This window comes from Phalaenopsis equestris, unplaced genomic scaffold (genome assembly GCF_001263595.1).
Source record: "Phalaenopsis equestris unplaced genomic scaffold, ASM126359v1 Scaffold000094, whole genome shotgun sequence".
Classification (NCBI taxonomy): Eukaryota; Viridiplantae; Streptophyta; class Magnoliopsida; order Asparagales; family Orchidaceae; genus Phalaenopsis; species Phalaenopsis equestris.
The window spans coordinates 4,158,940-4,171,058 of NW_018164536.1; the positions used below are offsets into that span (position 1 = coordinate 4,158,940).

The window sequence follows — 12,119 nt, forward strand, 5'->3', positions numbered from 1 at the left end:
TCTTTTATTTGTAGTCATTATGTAAAATATTTGTTGTGAAATTTTTGGATTAACTTTTCGATTCTTATTTGGAACGATTTGTGACTTTATATTCCTTTTATTAATGATATTGTTTAGAGATTTCTTCTATGATATTGCTATGTTTAATGTGGTTTGTGATGCGCAATGTGTTTTTGAGCAGGTCGGAAAATGTAATTGATATTCTAGATTTTTTTTGTGCAAAAAATTTGGATCGGATTTGCGTTAGTTTTCAGACGCAAAAGCCGACGAAACATTTATCATATTTTTTCATTTATTTAGGATATTTTCCAACTCAAATGAGACGGTAATCTGACGTTAAGATTTATTGTCATATATTTTCAAACGTAAATTTCGACGCCCGTTACGCATAAACAAATACAACGCTAATACGATGCAAAAACCTACATAAATTATTTGTGTCGAAGTATTTTAAAGTAAATTAGACGGGAAAAAAATAGCGACCCCTATTTAACATCAGAAGATATTAGACTCAAATCAGACGCAAATCCGAAGCTAACATTTAAATATCGCCAGAGTTGCGTCTGAACTATCCGACACAAATATGTTGAATTCTTATAGTGATTAAGGTTTTAGATGAATTCAAGTTCTTTGACACTCTTACCGATACCAAAAGATTAAAAATTTAAGTTTTATGAACATTCTTTTTTTCTTCTGTTCCGAAATTGTTTAGCACATGATTAACATATCATTAATGCTTATAAATAAGAGGCTGACAAACTATTTTTCTAATTCTTCTTGTTTACATACTAATTACAATTCATTTATACTTTTTTTGTCAAATGTCCACCCAAAATTTTTTGTGCTTATAGAGATCAAGAAGTTTGAATGTCATTCGAGCCCTAAGTGGTGATGCAGTTTTGAGAAAATATTAGTTGCCAAGCGAAGAGCTTTCTTGTCTGTACAAACATTTACATCAGCAGCAGGAAAAGATGCCTCCCTTCAAGGAAAAAATATTACGTCCGGACAACAAACGTGATACACCGGATGGTGCGAAGGAAAAAAGAAACGCCCCTAGTGTATCGCGTCTATTGCCCGGATGTAGTTTCGTTTGGACTCCGGACGCAATATTTTTTCCCCCTTAAGAGGTTGATGTTTGAACATGATATTAGTGTAGAACTATAATAGTTTAGAAACATACTAATAAAGTTTCAAAAAAAATTGATAATAGTTATGAAATGTAAGTTAGACAATGCTACAATGGCAACGTCTAGGCTCTTGTTCATGATACTTGAAGGTGCTAGAAAGCTTCTAAGTAAACAAACTGATGCCCGATGTGGAGAACTCTCTCATCAATAGAAGATAGAAAGATGCATGACAATCAATTTAATATCATATCAAATAATCTTACAAATATTTTTGTATGTTAACATTAAGTTCTTAGCATACATCCATAAACTGAAACATGTTGGTTCAAAATAAATTGATTACTAATGTATCATGTATAACTTCAATTCTCTCAATGATATATTAACATCCCTTCCAAGTATAAGCTTATTATTATTATATTTTAAAATTTGAAATATAAATTAAGAAAATATGTTGCCAAACTCAAATATTAAAATTAGAGAAATCTATAGTAGCAACTATGATAAATTATATTCACAGAAGTGATAAACTACTTATAAATAATGAGATAATTGAAAGAAACTAAATCGACTGTGCATTTTGATTAACTTAAGGTGACAAAAAAATTCTACTTATTGTGTTTATCTCTCAATTTATGATCACAAGATAAAATACTGACATCAGAACATAATATCAAAAAATGGAAACATAATATCAAAAAATGGAAAAAAAAAAAAAAAGCTATCTCATGGAATGAAGACAAAGTAATCATGGATTATTAACAATTAGACAACGGAGGTATCATAATTTTTAATGGAACAATGCGGTGGCAACCTTCAATTCATGTTCTTGCATTTGTTCGTTAGGACTTCCATCATCTCTCAGTACATTGTTAGGGCTGTAATATAAATAATTAACCAAACTTTAGACCACAAAAATAATAACATTATCCACAAAATAAAAGATATTATATACTTCTCTCTTAAGCTCCAATTGTTAACATCTATAATTTTTTATCTTAATAAACTATGCATGGAGCATAGTTTAGGACACAATATTTTATTTCTCTTTTACAAAAGAATATATGGAGCACATAATACTATGCATGGAAAGTTCATAACTTGCTAATATAATCATAAAATGGTATAGATGTAGACAATGATGGAAAATAAAAGAAGTTAATCAAAAAGATGATGGATCTAAAATTAAAAAGAAACGTCTATGATGAAGAATAAGAACATCAAGTTAAGGGAACATGCTTAGAAGCTATTTAAAAATTCACAATGAAATAGAATAAGATGTACCTTTCAACAAAAGTGATTGATGCTAAATGTAAGTAGGTTGTGTCCAAATAACTTGGGCAAGATTTTGTTTGAGTTGGGCCAAAAGATATCAATATTAGACCATATGCATCAGTAATTGATCTCACAATTAATCCAAAAACTTATTTTTATAAATAATGTAAAATTATTTGAATTTCTATATCAACATGTTTTAAATTAAATATCCAATGTAGTACTAAACTAACAACTTTAATGAACATTAACACACCCTCCTTTTGAGAGAGCATTACAGCTTGACTATTAATCCTTCTCAAATGAAGTTTTCGTTATCAATTATCGTGTATCAAGAGAATCCTCAAGTATGCGGTGTCATCATGGGAGGTTTTGCCCACACTTGAGACATCCTCGTTCATGATATAGAAGTGAAACAATATTGTATTTTCTTATCATACCTAGCTTATGAGTAAAAGTCAATGATTCAATATTTTTACATCCAATTTCTTTTCTAACTATTCGGTACAACGCAAGCCTACTTATACATAACATGTTAAGATATTCATGATGATAACCATTGAACAAGTTAACATATTTGTCATGTTTTCCGTTACGTAAATGACCATTATCTTTCTTATTTCCAAAAACAAAGCAAGGGGGTTAGTAGCAAGACAAAAACATAATAATATCGACATCATAGTGCTAAGAAAACAAACAAGATAATAAAAATATAATAAAATGAAATAACACAATTTAGTTAAAGAGAGCATCCATGAAATGTATAATATTTCACCTTCAGTAGCAATTTGTATTTACCTTTTTGAGACTCTATAATCCAAGAGGTTAAGGTTCTTCATACATCCTCAGGTATAATCCTACCATTCCCACCTTTTGTTGTCATCTAAACCTAAATTACCCCCAACAATCTTACATTTTTTCCAATGCCTCAAAGAATACTGACAAGGACAAGCATATATATTATATTTATATCTTTCACAGACTGAGGGACCCTTCCCTCTCTTCAAACAACAACTTATATTTTTCATATAAAAAATTATTTTAATGATAATAAAACAAGATTCACTTTTTCACATGTCTATTTTAGGGTACGTTTGGGGCAGCTTGTGTGTTTCAAGATAAGCTGCTTATCCCGAAATGCGGCCTGCGAGCGGGCCGCGGGATTCGGGCCGGGATTCGGCCCGCGGCCTGCGTTTAGTGTAAAAACACAAACGCGATTTCGGATAAGCTTACGAAACGCGCAAACCAAACTGTACGGTGGTGTTTTCAAAACGCCGCCCGCACTTATAAGCTGCCCCGAACGGGCCCTTAATTATTGGATATGAAGATGCTAAAAAATTATTTCACGCTTTCAAGTCAACATCACATGACCAATTTTTTTATTAAGAAGCTTTTTAAAATATTTAAATTTATTGTAGTGTAATTCATAAAAAATTAATCAACTTTTATTTGATTTTCATCTTATAGTTGATCAAGTTATCTTTACCTAATTTTATTCCAATTTTTAATCAGTTGATTATTTTAAAGCAATTTTTTTGCATTTTTTTGGATCCTCTTGAATAAAATAAGATGGACTTTACAAAGGTATGCTTGCATTAAACCATCCAACTTGCGCTCGATATAATTACTTTGTTGTGACGCATTTTGTCCAATTGGTAGGCAGGGTCACCGTAAGTCCCCTCTGGCAAGAGTTCGATCCCTACCGTGGTGCGTGGGAGGTCGAATTATAGACACATGGCTCGAGCTCTCATCATGGGGCTGTATTGCGCAGGCGAGCTCTCATCATGGGGCTGTATTGCGCAGGGGAAATCAATATTTGGGCCTCTGTCAAATATCGATTTTCTTGAAATATATATATATATATATAATACTTAATTTAAAAATTAAAAATCCGCAATAATGAAATAAACCACTTTCGGTGATCAACATTTCTATCATTATTTCCTCAAGTTTCATATAAAAAAAATTGCATTCAGAACGAAGATATAAATTGATGGCTTTATCATATAAAAGAAATTGTAATAATGTGCTTAGTAAAAAATTAGTTTACCAACACCATTAATAATCTTAACCATGAAATAATAATACTAAAAATTAAAACTTTGGACTACAAAAAAAGTATTCACAGATTTAAAAAAATTGAAGTTAATGGTATGAAATTTACAACATTTAGCAAACTATTATTTTGCCTCAAAGTTCTTATAGGAACAAATAATCTGTGTGCATGTGTATGTGCGCGCGTGCACGTCTGCGTGTGTGTGTCGCTTACCGAGACTTTTTGGTTGACAGAGTTTGTAAGATCACTGGGGTCACGTGTTCTAACCCGCTTATGTGTGGGATAGAATTCTTAGGCACATGTGGTTGGTCGGGAGACTCGTATAATAGTCTATTGCCCATACTGATTTTTTATATGTTCATTGTTTGGCATTAGTGAACTTCAAAAAGGTATATATTTTATGATTTTAATCGAACATTAAAATTTAAAATATATTCACTATCTATGAGACACATGCGAACAAAATTTTGTTAAAATATTCTTATAAAAGTTATTTTAGGGCATGCTTAAAAATTTCTCATTTCCTTTGAGATTAGTACTACAAGTAAGGACTTTATATTGCATGATCTCAAAATAAGTTTATGAGATGTTAAGCCCATCATAATAAAGTTTATGTTAAGGTACTCCCAAAATAATTTATTTTCAATTTGAAAAGAACTTATCATCAATATGTTTTGTTCTATTGTGATATATTCTAATTTTAAATCTAACATAATTGCTAGAAATATCTCACAATATTTTAATTTATATATTCTTTGTCAAGGTTACCAAAACAATGATAATTTATTTTCTTATATTTATCATGTGTTTCTATAATTTGTAAATTATGTCTTTTAACATCCTCTTATTGTATTTATTGTCTAAGAAGTAAAATACCTTTTTTTCTATCTTTGATTAATTTCAACCAAATATTAACCATCTTTTCATTACCAAATTTTTTAAACAATGTTATTTGATTGGCAAAAATCATTTTTACAAGGTTGAAACTACGATATATCTTCTTATACAATCAAAATGTCATATTAAAACATACACAAATAACAATTATAAATTATTTATTGGGTATAAAGTTGATCTTTGTTAATTTTTATCAATTTTGTTAGAAATCATAACCACATGTAATTTATGCAAAGTGTTAAATATTTTAGCTTTATTACACTTACTCCTGACTAAATCTCACCATTTTATATGCTTATGTGCCTTACAAAGTGGTCACCCATACTAGAAGAACTCCGCTACGAGCATACTGAAGCATTAAGTTCCAAAGAGAAATTTGTAAAATGCAACAAAATGCATATTGTGTAATCAACCATGCCCCTTAGTCTCATAATCAGATATATTTAATCAACTTTCAATGGGAAATTTAAGAAACACTATTGTTCTTATCTCATAGAAGTTTGAAGTCAAAATATGTTTGCAAGCCGTTGGTATTCCTTGGCAAAGCCTCATTCTTAATGATCACTCCTTGCCCAAACTTGGACATCATTTTATGCTATTTGTGGATTAACCTCTTCAGTTTCATGCATTGCGACAACACCAACTTTATTGGTTCATCGTTATTTAATCACTCAAAGCTTTGATACTAACTATAATAACTCATGCCATACTATGAAATGTATTGTCCCATTTGACTTATCCAAATTTAGGTTGAACAACATGATTTTATTTTTATTTGTATAGCTTTTTCAAATGTCTTCTATCTTAAAAATGTTGTAATATAAGCATGTTTAACTATGAAGTGCACAAGATAAATATAATTACTACTTTAAAGGTGCATTGCACATTACAAAGTGACAATCATGAATTTTAAAACATAATATACATTACACAAATTTAGCTTATTTCCAACAGCCTAATACCATCGGATATTATTTAAAAGCCGTCGGTAAAGCTATTTCCAACAGTATAATTATGATTTTTTTGACGTAACAAACACTCTTGTCGGTAACTCAAATACCTATGGAAAAAACAGACAACTTTTTTGAACCAATAGTTTGCCGACAAACTTCACCCATCTCTGTTAGTTCAAACCATAGTGTTGTTAAGCAGTCTGTTTCTGTCGGTACAATAATTGACACCCTTAGCTGTCGGAAAAGTGTAGCACTTCTTTCAAAAAAATGTCGCATCACCATCGATTGATCATCGATAATTACCGACGGGTTTAGCTGTCGGAAAAAGTACAACACCATAAAAAGATGTCACTTACTCGATAGTCCGTCAAACGATCGTCGGAACTCATCCAAACGATCGTAAAGTACTCGGTGAGCCGTTGAAATAATTTTGTCACAAATATTCATATTTTCTATACTTTTAATGTATAAGTAAGATCATTTACACTCCCCTTATCTAATAAAAGTTAATCATCTCAATAATAATGTCAGAAGTTAAGTTACTCCTTATCTAAGCCTCAACAACGAACATCGCACATCCCTCGGATTCATTGATCATTCTCCATCCTTCTTACATCACCTTCTTCTAATTCAAGTATTATAACCAACAACTTAGAGATTATGGCATCTAATGACCATTTCTTCTCACAATTTTTTTTTCATGCAATTATGATTATTATTGCATAGAAATGAATCCTTTTATCCAAATCATTATGCATACAGAAAAACTCCTTTTATCATCACAACTAGCTATGTTTAATTAGTGATGGAAACTTTATACTTCAACTCAAATCCATCATCATGGCTATAGCTTATTGAAACAAACAACTTCAAACTCTGCATAGATATTTTTACATCATCACATAAACTATAAGAAAAATATCCAATAGAAATTTTTTTTTTCCCAATACCTCATATATTTTGCTACTTTCCATATGTTGAAGATGAGGTTTCCTTCTTGAATTCGGAAGTGTTATAAAATCTATGGAAACTTGATATTGCACCATTAGAAAGAGACCATTCTAGAGCAATTTATTATATGCTATTGGAGGGTATGCCTTGAAAGCTTAAAGATAAATTTGACGCATATTCACTTGCTAATAGTTTTTTCAAGTACATGATCTAAATTTCATGTACTTGAGGATTGAAAATAATAAGAATTATAATCTCATTAAGTACTTGATTTGTGATGCCAAACCTATTAGCTGTCAAAATGGTATGGCTAGAGACAACTTAATTTGACATTCTAATATTTTTAATGGGGATAATTGGTTTATAGCATAAAAATTTAATCTACCTATTGGCAACTCTTTTTCTCTTGATGATTAAAATTTTTCAATTATTTGTTTCTCTAATGAGGATATTAAATTAGCTATTTTTAATGTTGGCAACGATAATGCTCCTAGTTCAAATGGCTTCACATTCAAACTCATTATAGACAAAAGACATATACTATTAGTTATTCTTTCATCATAACTATATCCTTTTTTTTTCTAATCCTATAAACTCTTAACTGAAGTAAAGTAATATGCCATAACTTTAGTTCCTAAATGTTCTCATATAAAAATTTTAAATGACATCGTATATGTCCCTCACAACAATATCTCATATAAAGTTATTACTAAGGTGATTGTTGATATTCTAAAATCATTGCTTTTTAAGGTGAGGCACCCAACTTAGCCTACTTTTATTTATGATATTGATACCTCAGATGATACTATCTTAGGCAATTAGTTATTGCATGAGCTAAATTCATATATTTTATCAGAAAATTTTGCACCAAAAAAATATTAAGATTGTTTTAATATAGCAAACTAAAATGGTTCCTTCTATCATTTCCTAGCCTCAATGAATGTTACCACTTTTTTCTTTTTTTTTCTTTTTTTTTGATATTTTATTAGCTATAGTTTCTTTATACTTCTAGATAATTTTTTCTCATAGATTGAACTTATTGGGCATTAAAATGAAAAAATATGTCATATCACATTTAATATATTGTAATGATATGGTGGTCTTTGGTAAAGCTAATAATAATTCTACATCTTGCTTCAAATCTACTCTTGGAATTTTAATAAAGACTATTAGCATAATTGTTAAAATTAATAAATTTTTTATATGCTTCTCTAAGGCTATAGATTCAAATTAAAGATTCTATTTTTCAAGTCTTGATTTGTATCCATAAAGATCTACCTTGGAATCATCTTGGCTTAACTACCTATTCTTTTAACATAAAGTTATTAATTATTCTTATATATTGATAAATTACACAAATTAAATGGTTAAGTTTCTAGAATAAAATGTTATTTTTATTTTTTGAAAGATTTCAACTTGTTTGATCTATCAGATGGAGTTGAATTTATTATTATTTTAGCTCCATTTCTTTATCTAAAGGAGTAAAATAACATATATACAGATTAATATCTAATTTCTTACAAAATAGTAGCACAAACAATAAAACACCCTTTATATTTTAAAATAGCACGACTTTGCTTGTGACATAGGTGGTTCTAATCTTCCTTTTATTCATACTTTATATATTCTTAAGAAATTGGAGCAATTTGGAGAAATTAATATCAAAATTCTTATCTGGCTTTCTACCTTTTTTATACTTATGGTTTTATTTAATATAAGCCAATTAAGAGGGGGTTTTCCTTTTGAAAAGCTATTTATAAAGTTAAATGTAAAATTCATAGTTGGATTTCTTCTAAAGTTTGATTTAAAAAATAAGTTGTTGTTTTTTTTCGTTACTTGTGGTTTAGTTGTAATGATTTTATTGAGCATTTTAGTTTAATTTTTTAATATTAATCGTTAGACAAAAGTTTAGAGTTAATTTTTAATGGTGTTTGAAACTTCTTCTCTACTTCCATTCTTTTATCCATTCCTTTTACTCGAGAAATGATGAGTATCTCTATTCTCAACTCTACCAACTAGTGTTATCATTTCTTATTTTCTCATGTTCTAAAGGTTAACTAGAGAAAGCATGTGTGTTAAAAGGGGTGTTCATTCAGATATATAATATTTGCTTGAAAATTTATCCTTGATGGGTTTAAAACTTAATACATTTAACTATATGGGACCTTTCTATTAATTAAATTTGAGTTTGATGCTCCTTAGCATAATGAGTCACTTTCCTTTTTTTTTTTTTACCTTTTTAAGTGCTCAAGAAGAGATTCCTACTTGATTTCTTTTTTTTTTCAAATTAGTCATAATCTTATTCAAGTCCCTTACTCATGAGGAAAATTAAAAGAAGATTCGTATTTTTCGGGCACACAGATTATTACTTATTACGTATGGCCGGTAGAAAGAAATAATAGAATATTCACTATTGATAGGTGAACTTATCATAAAATACCTATTAAGATAATTTATCTTGCTATCACGTAGAAAAGCAAAGAAAGAAAATTTAATGATAATTTATCTAACAATATTTATGCACCTTATTTTAATTAACATTTTATCTTTCATGAGAAATTTCCCTTGCAATGATTTTTTATCATAACTTTTTACTTCTGGTTGCCTTGATTTTTATATTTTTATTGTTAGATTATTGGAGAGGGGCATATTAAGTATGTTTTCCTACTAAAATGGTAGTTTTTGGTTCCTACAATATTTTTGTTAGTTTAGTCAGCCTTTTATAGATATAGGATGAGACACATGCGGATTATCTTGGGTGCCCAAATGTTTAGTTTGCTATTTACTGCCACATCTTTCTGAAGTTAGATTGGAGAACCTATGTCTTACTCGAGCTTATTTGGAGCACTTGTTTATTTCTGTTTATTTATAATGTCAATGGCAGGGTGTATCTCTTAACTTTCTCGAGATAAGAAAAAACTACATAATGAACCTCCACAACCAACACTTAACACACTGCATATAGTGGCACAAAGTTATAACCAATAGATTAATTTGTAATTCAATAAAATACAACCAAGTTCACAATAATTGTAAATCAATAAAATTAAAATAAAAGGTTTACCTGGCATGTAGTGCCACGAAAGATGAAGCAACTGTGAGATCCTTGGAGTTCTCACCATATTCAAATGTATTCTCCATATCAAATATTTCAGCAAAGGGTTTCATTGCATCTTCTTGCACACAATTTTGGCATGAGCCCATCATTTCCATCTCCAAGGATGAATTCCCAAGATTATCCATGTTCACATCAAACCCAATTCCACTGCTTAGATTGTTGTTATTGTTATCAGGAGCAATCACACCATGATTAGAGTCTTGTTTTTCTTGGAAGTCGTATGAGAAAGAGTTGCAATATTGTTGTTGTAGTTGTTGTTGCGGTTGTTGCTGCATGATTGTCATATTTCCATAGGCATCAACGGCGGTGACTGCTTGAGTGTAGTTGGCGTCACCAGAACTGGCCACATTGGCCGTAGCATCAAACTAGTGTAAAAGAGATGAATGTAAATAGATTGGGCATTATTCATCTTGTTATTTATAGGGCTGAATTTGAAGTAGCATATGTAACATTAACTAGTTAAGAAAACATGATATTTGTTTGATTCCTTATTCATAATGAAGATGACATTGACATAAACATGAATAACAAAAAAAAGTTGCACATATATCTTTTATAAATTGATAAACCATTCCCTATGATTCTCTGAAATGTATAAATTAATAAAATGATAAATCATTTCATAACTACAAGACAGAAAAATAAAATTTTAATTAAATAAAGCTACATGGATATAAAGCCTTATTAATATCATGCATAAAACTTTAGTATATTTTCTGAAAAATTGAATTTTTCAGCCGAAACAATACATTGCAAATGCGGCTTTTTGGACGAACCTGCGGACGATAGAAGGCGAGCTGGTTGAGAACGAACTGAAGCTCCGCGGAGAGACGATCGATCTGAAACTTAAGATCGAGTATAAAACGATAGCAACCGCCGACGGGATCCTGCGCCCGGATATTGGACTGCATGATGATGGAAGTCATGGTTTCTTTGTGGAGCTGAGGAGCGACTCTCTTGAGGATTTTGAGGATGTTCGAGACGCCGAAGAGGCGGTGGACGTTGCGGAATTGGAGAGGATTGTTGGCGGGGAAATGGGGGGCGAGGATGCAGTCGGAGGTGCAGCGGCGGCGCTGGTATTTGCAGGCGGCGCAGGCGGAGGTGGAGGTGGAGGTGGAGGTGGTTGTGGTTGTGGTGGTGGTGGTGGAGGAGGAGGATTTATGGGTTTTGGTCATGGTGGGTTTGGGGGGATGGAGGACCGGTTGCGGCGGCTCCGGTTAGGGGAGGTTGGCGATGATGCGGGATGTTCTCTTGCGTTTTTTTTGGCGTTTGGTTTTTTGGTTTTTTGTTGGTTTTTATGGCGCGTTGTGAGGGGAGGGAAATGGTGGGCGTTGGGTGGGGATGGGGGAATTGGGAGATGGAGGGGAGAGGGATGCGGGGAGGGTGGGGATTTTTTGTTCTTAATCTGGAAAATGCTTGATTTAGAATGGATTAGAACAATCTTAGTTTATGAGTTGAGTTGGGGTTGGGATCTTCATGCGAGCGAAAATTTTAATCAATTTTCGAGTGATTGACGACTTCGGAGCGAAATGAGTGACTTTATGGTCATAATATCATTGGGGCTATTAATGATGGAAATGGAGGAGAAAATTGATTTTTATTGTGACCGAGATTTATTAGAGAAATATACATAAATTTCGTACAATATTTATGCATTTACATGATAGACATCAAAGTGGTTTGATTTTTACATTTATGGGCCTTTACATACATATCCCGTGATTCATTTGCATTTAGTTATT

The 12,119-nt window shown here is 31.2% G+C and overlaps 1 protein-coding gene across 1 annotated transcript; it reads right to left on the reverse strand.

Annotated features, from left to right (window-relative positions):
• Window positions 1-1,853: 1,853 nt before the first annotated feature.
• LOC110020327 (LOB domain-containing protein 7-like) lies at window positions 1,854-11,705 on the reverse strand. The gene is made up of 3 exons (XM_020718389.1): window positions 11,154-11,705; window positions 10,324-10,742; window positions 1,854-2,005 (listed from the first exon to the last, which is right to left on the reverse strand). The coding sequence occupies exons 1-3, from the start codon at window positions 11,550-11,552 to the stop codon at window positions 1,918-1,920; spliced, it is 906 nt and encodes a 301-aa protein (XP_020574048.1). The 5' UTR covers window positions 11,553-11,705; the 3' UTR covers window positions 1,854-1,917.
• Between the last annotated feature and the right edge of the window lie 414 nt (window positions 11,706-12,119).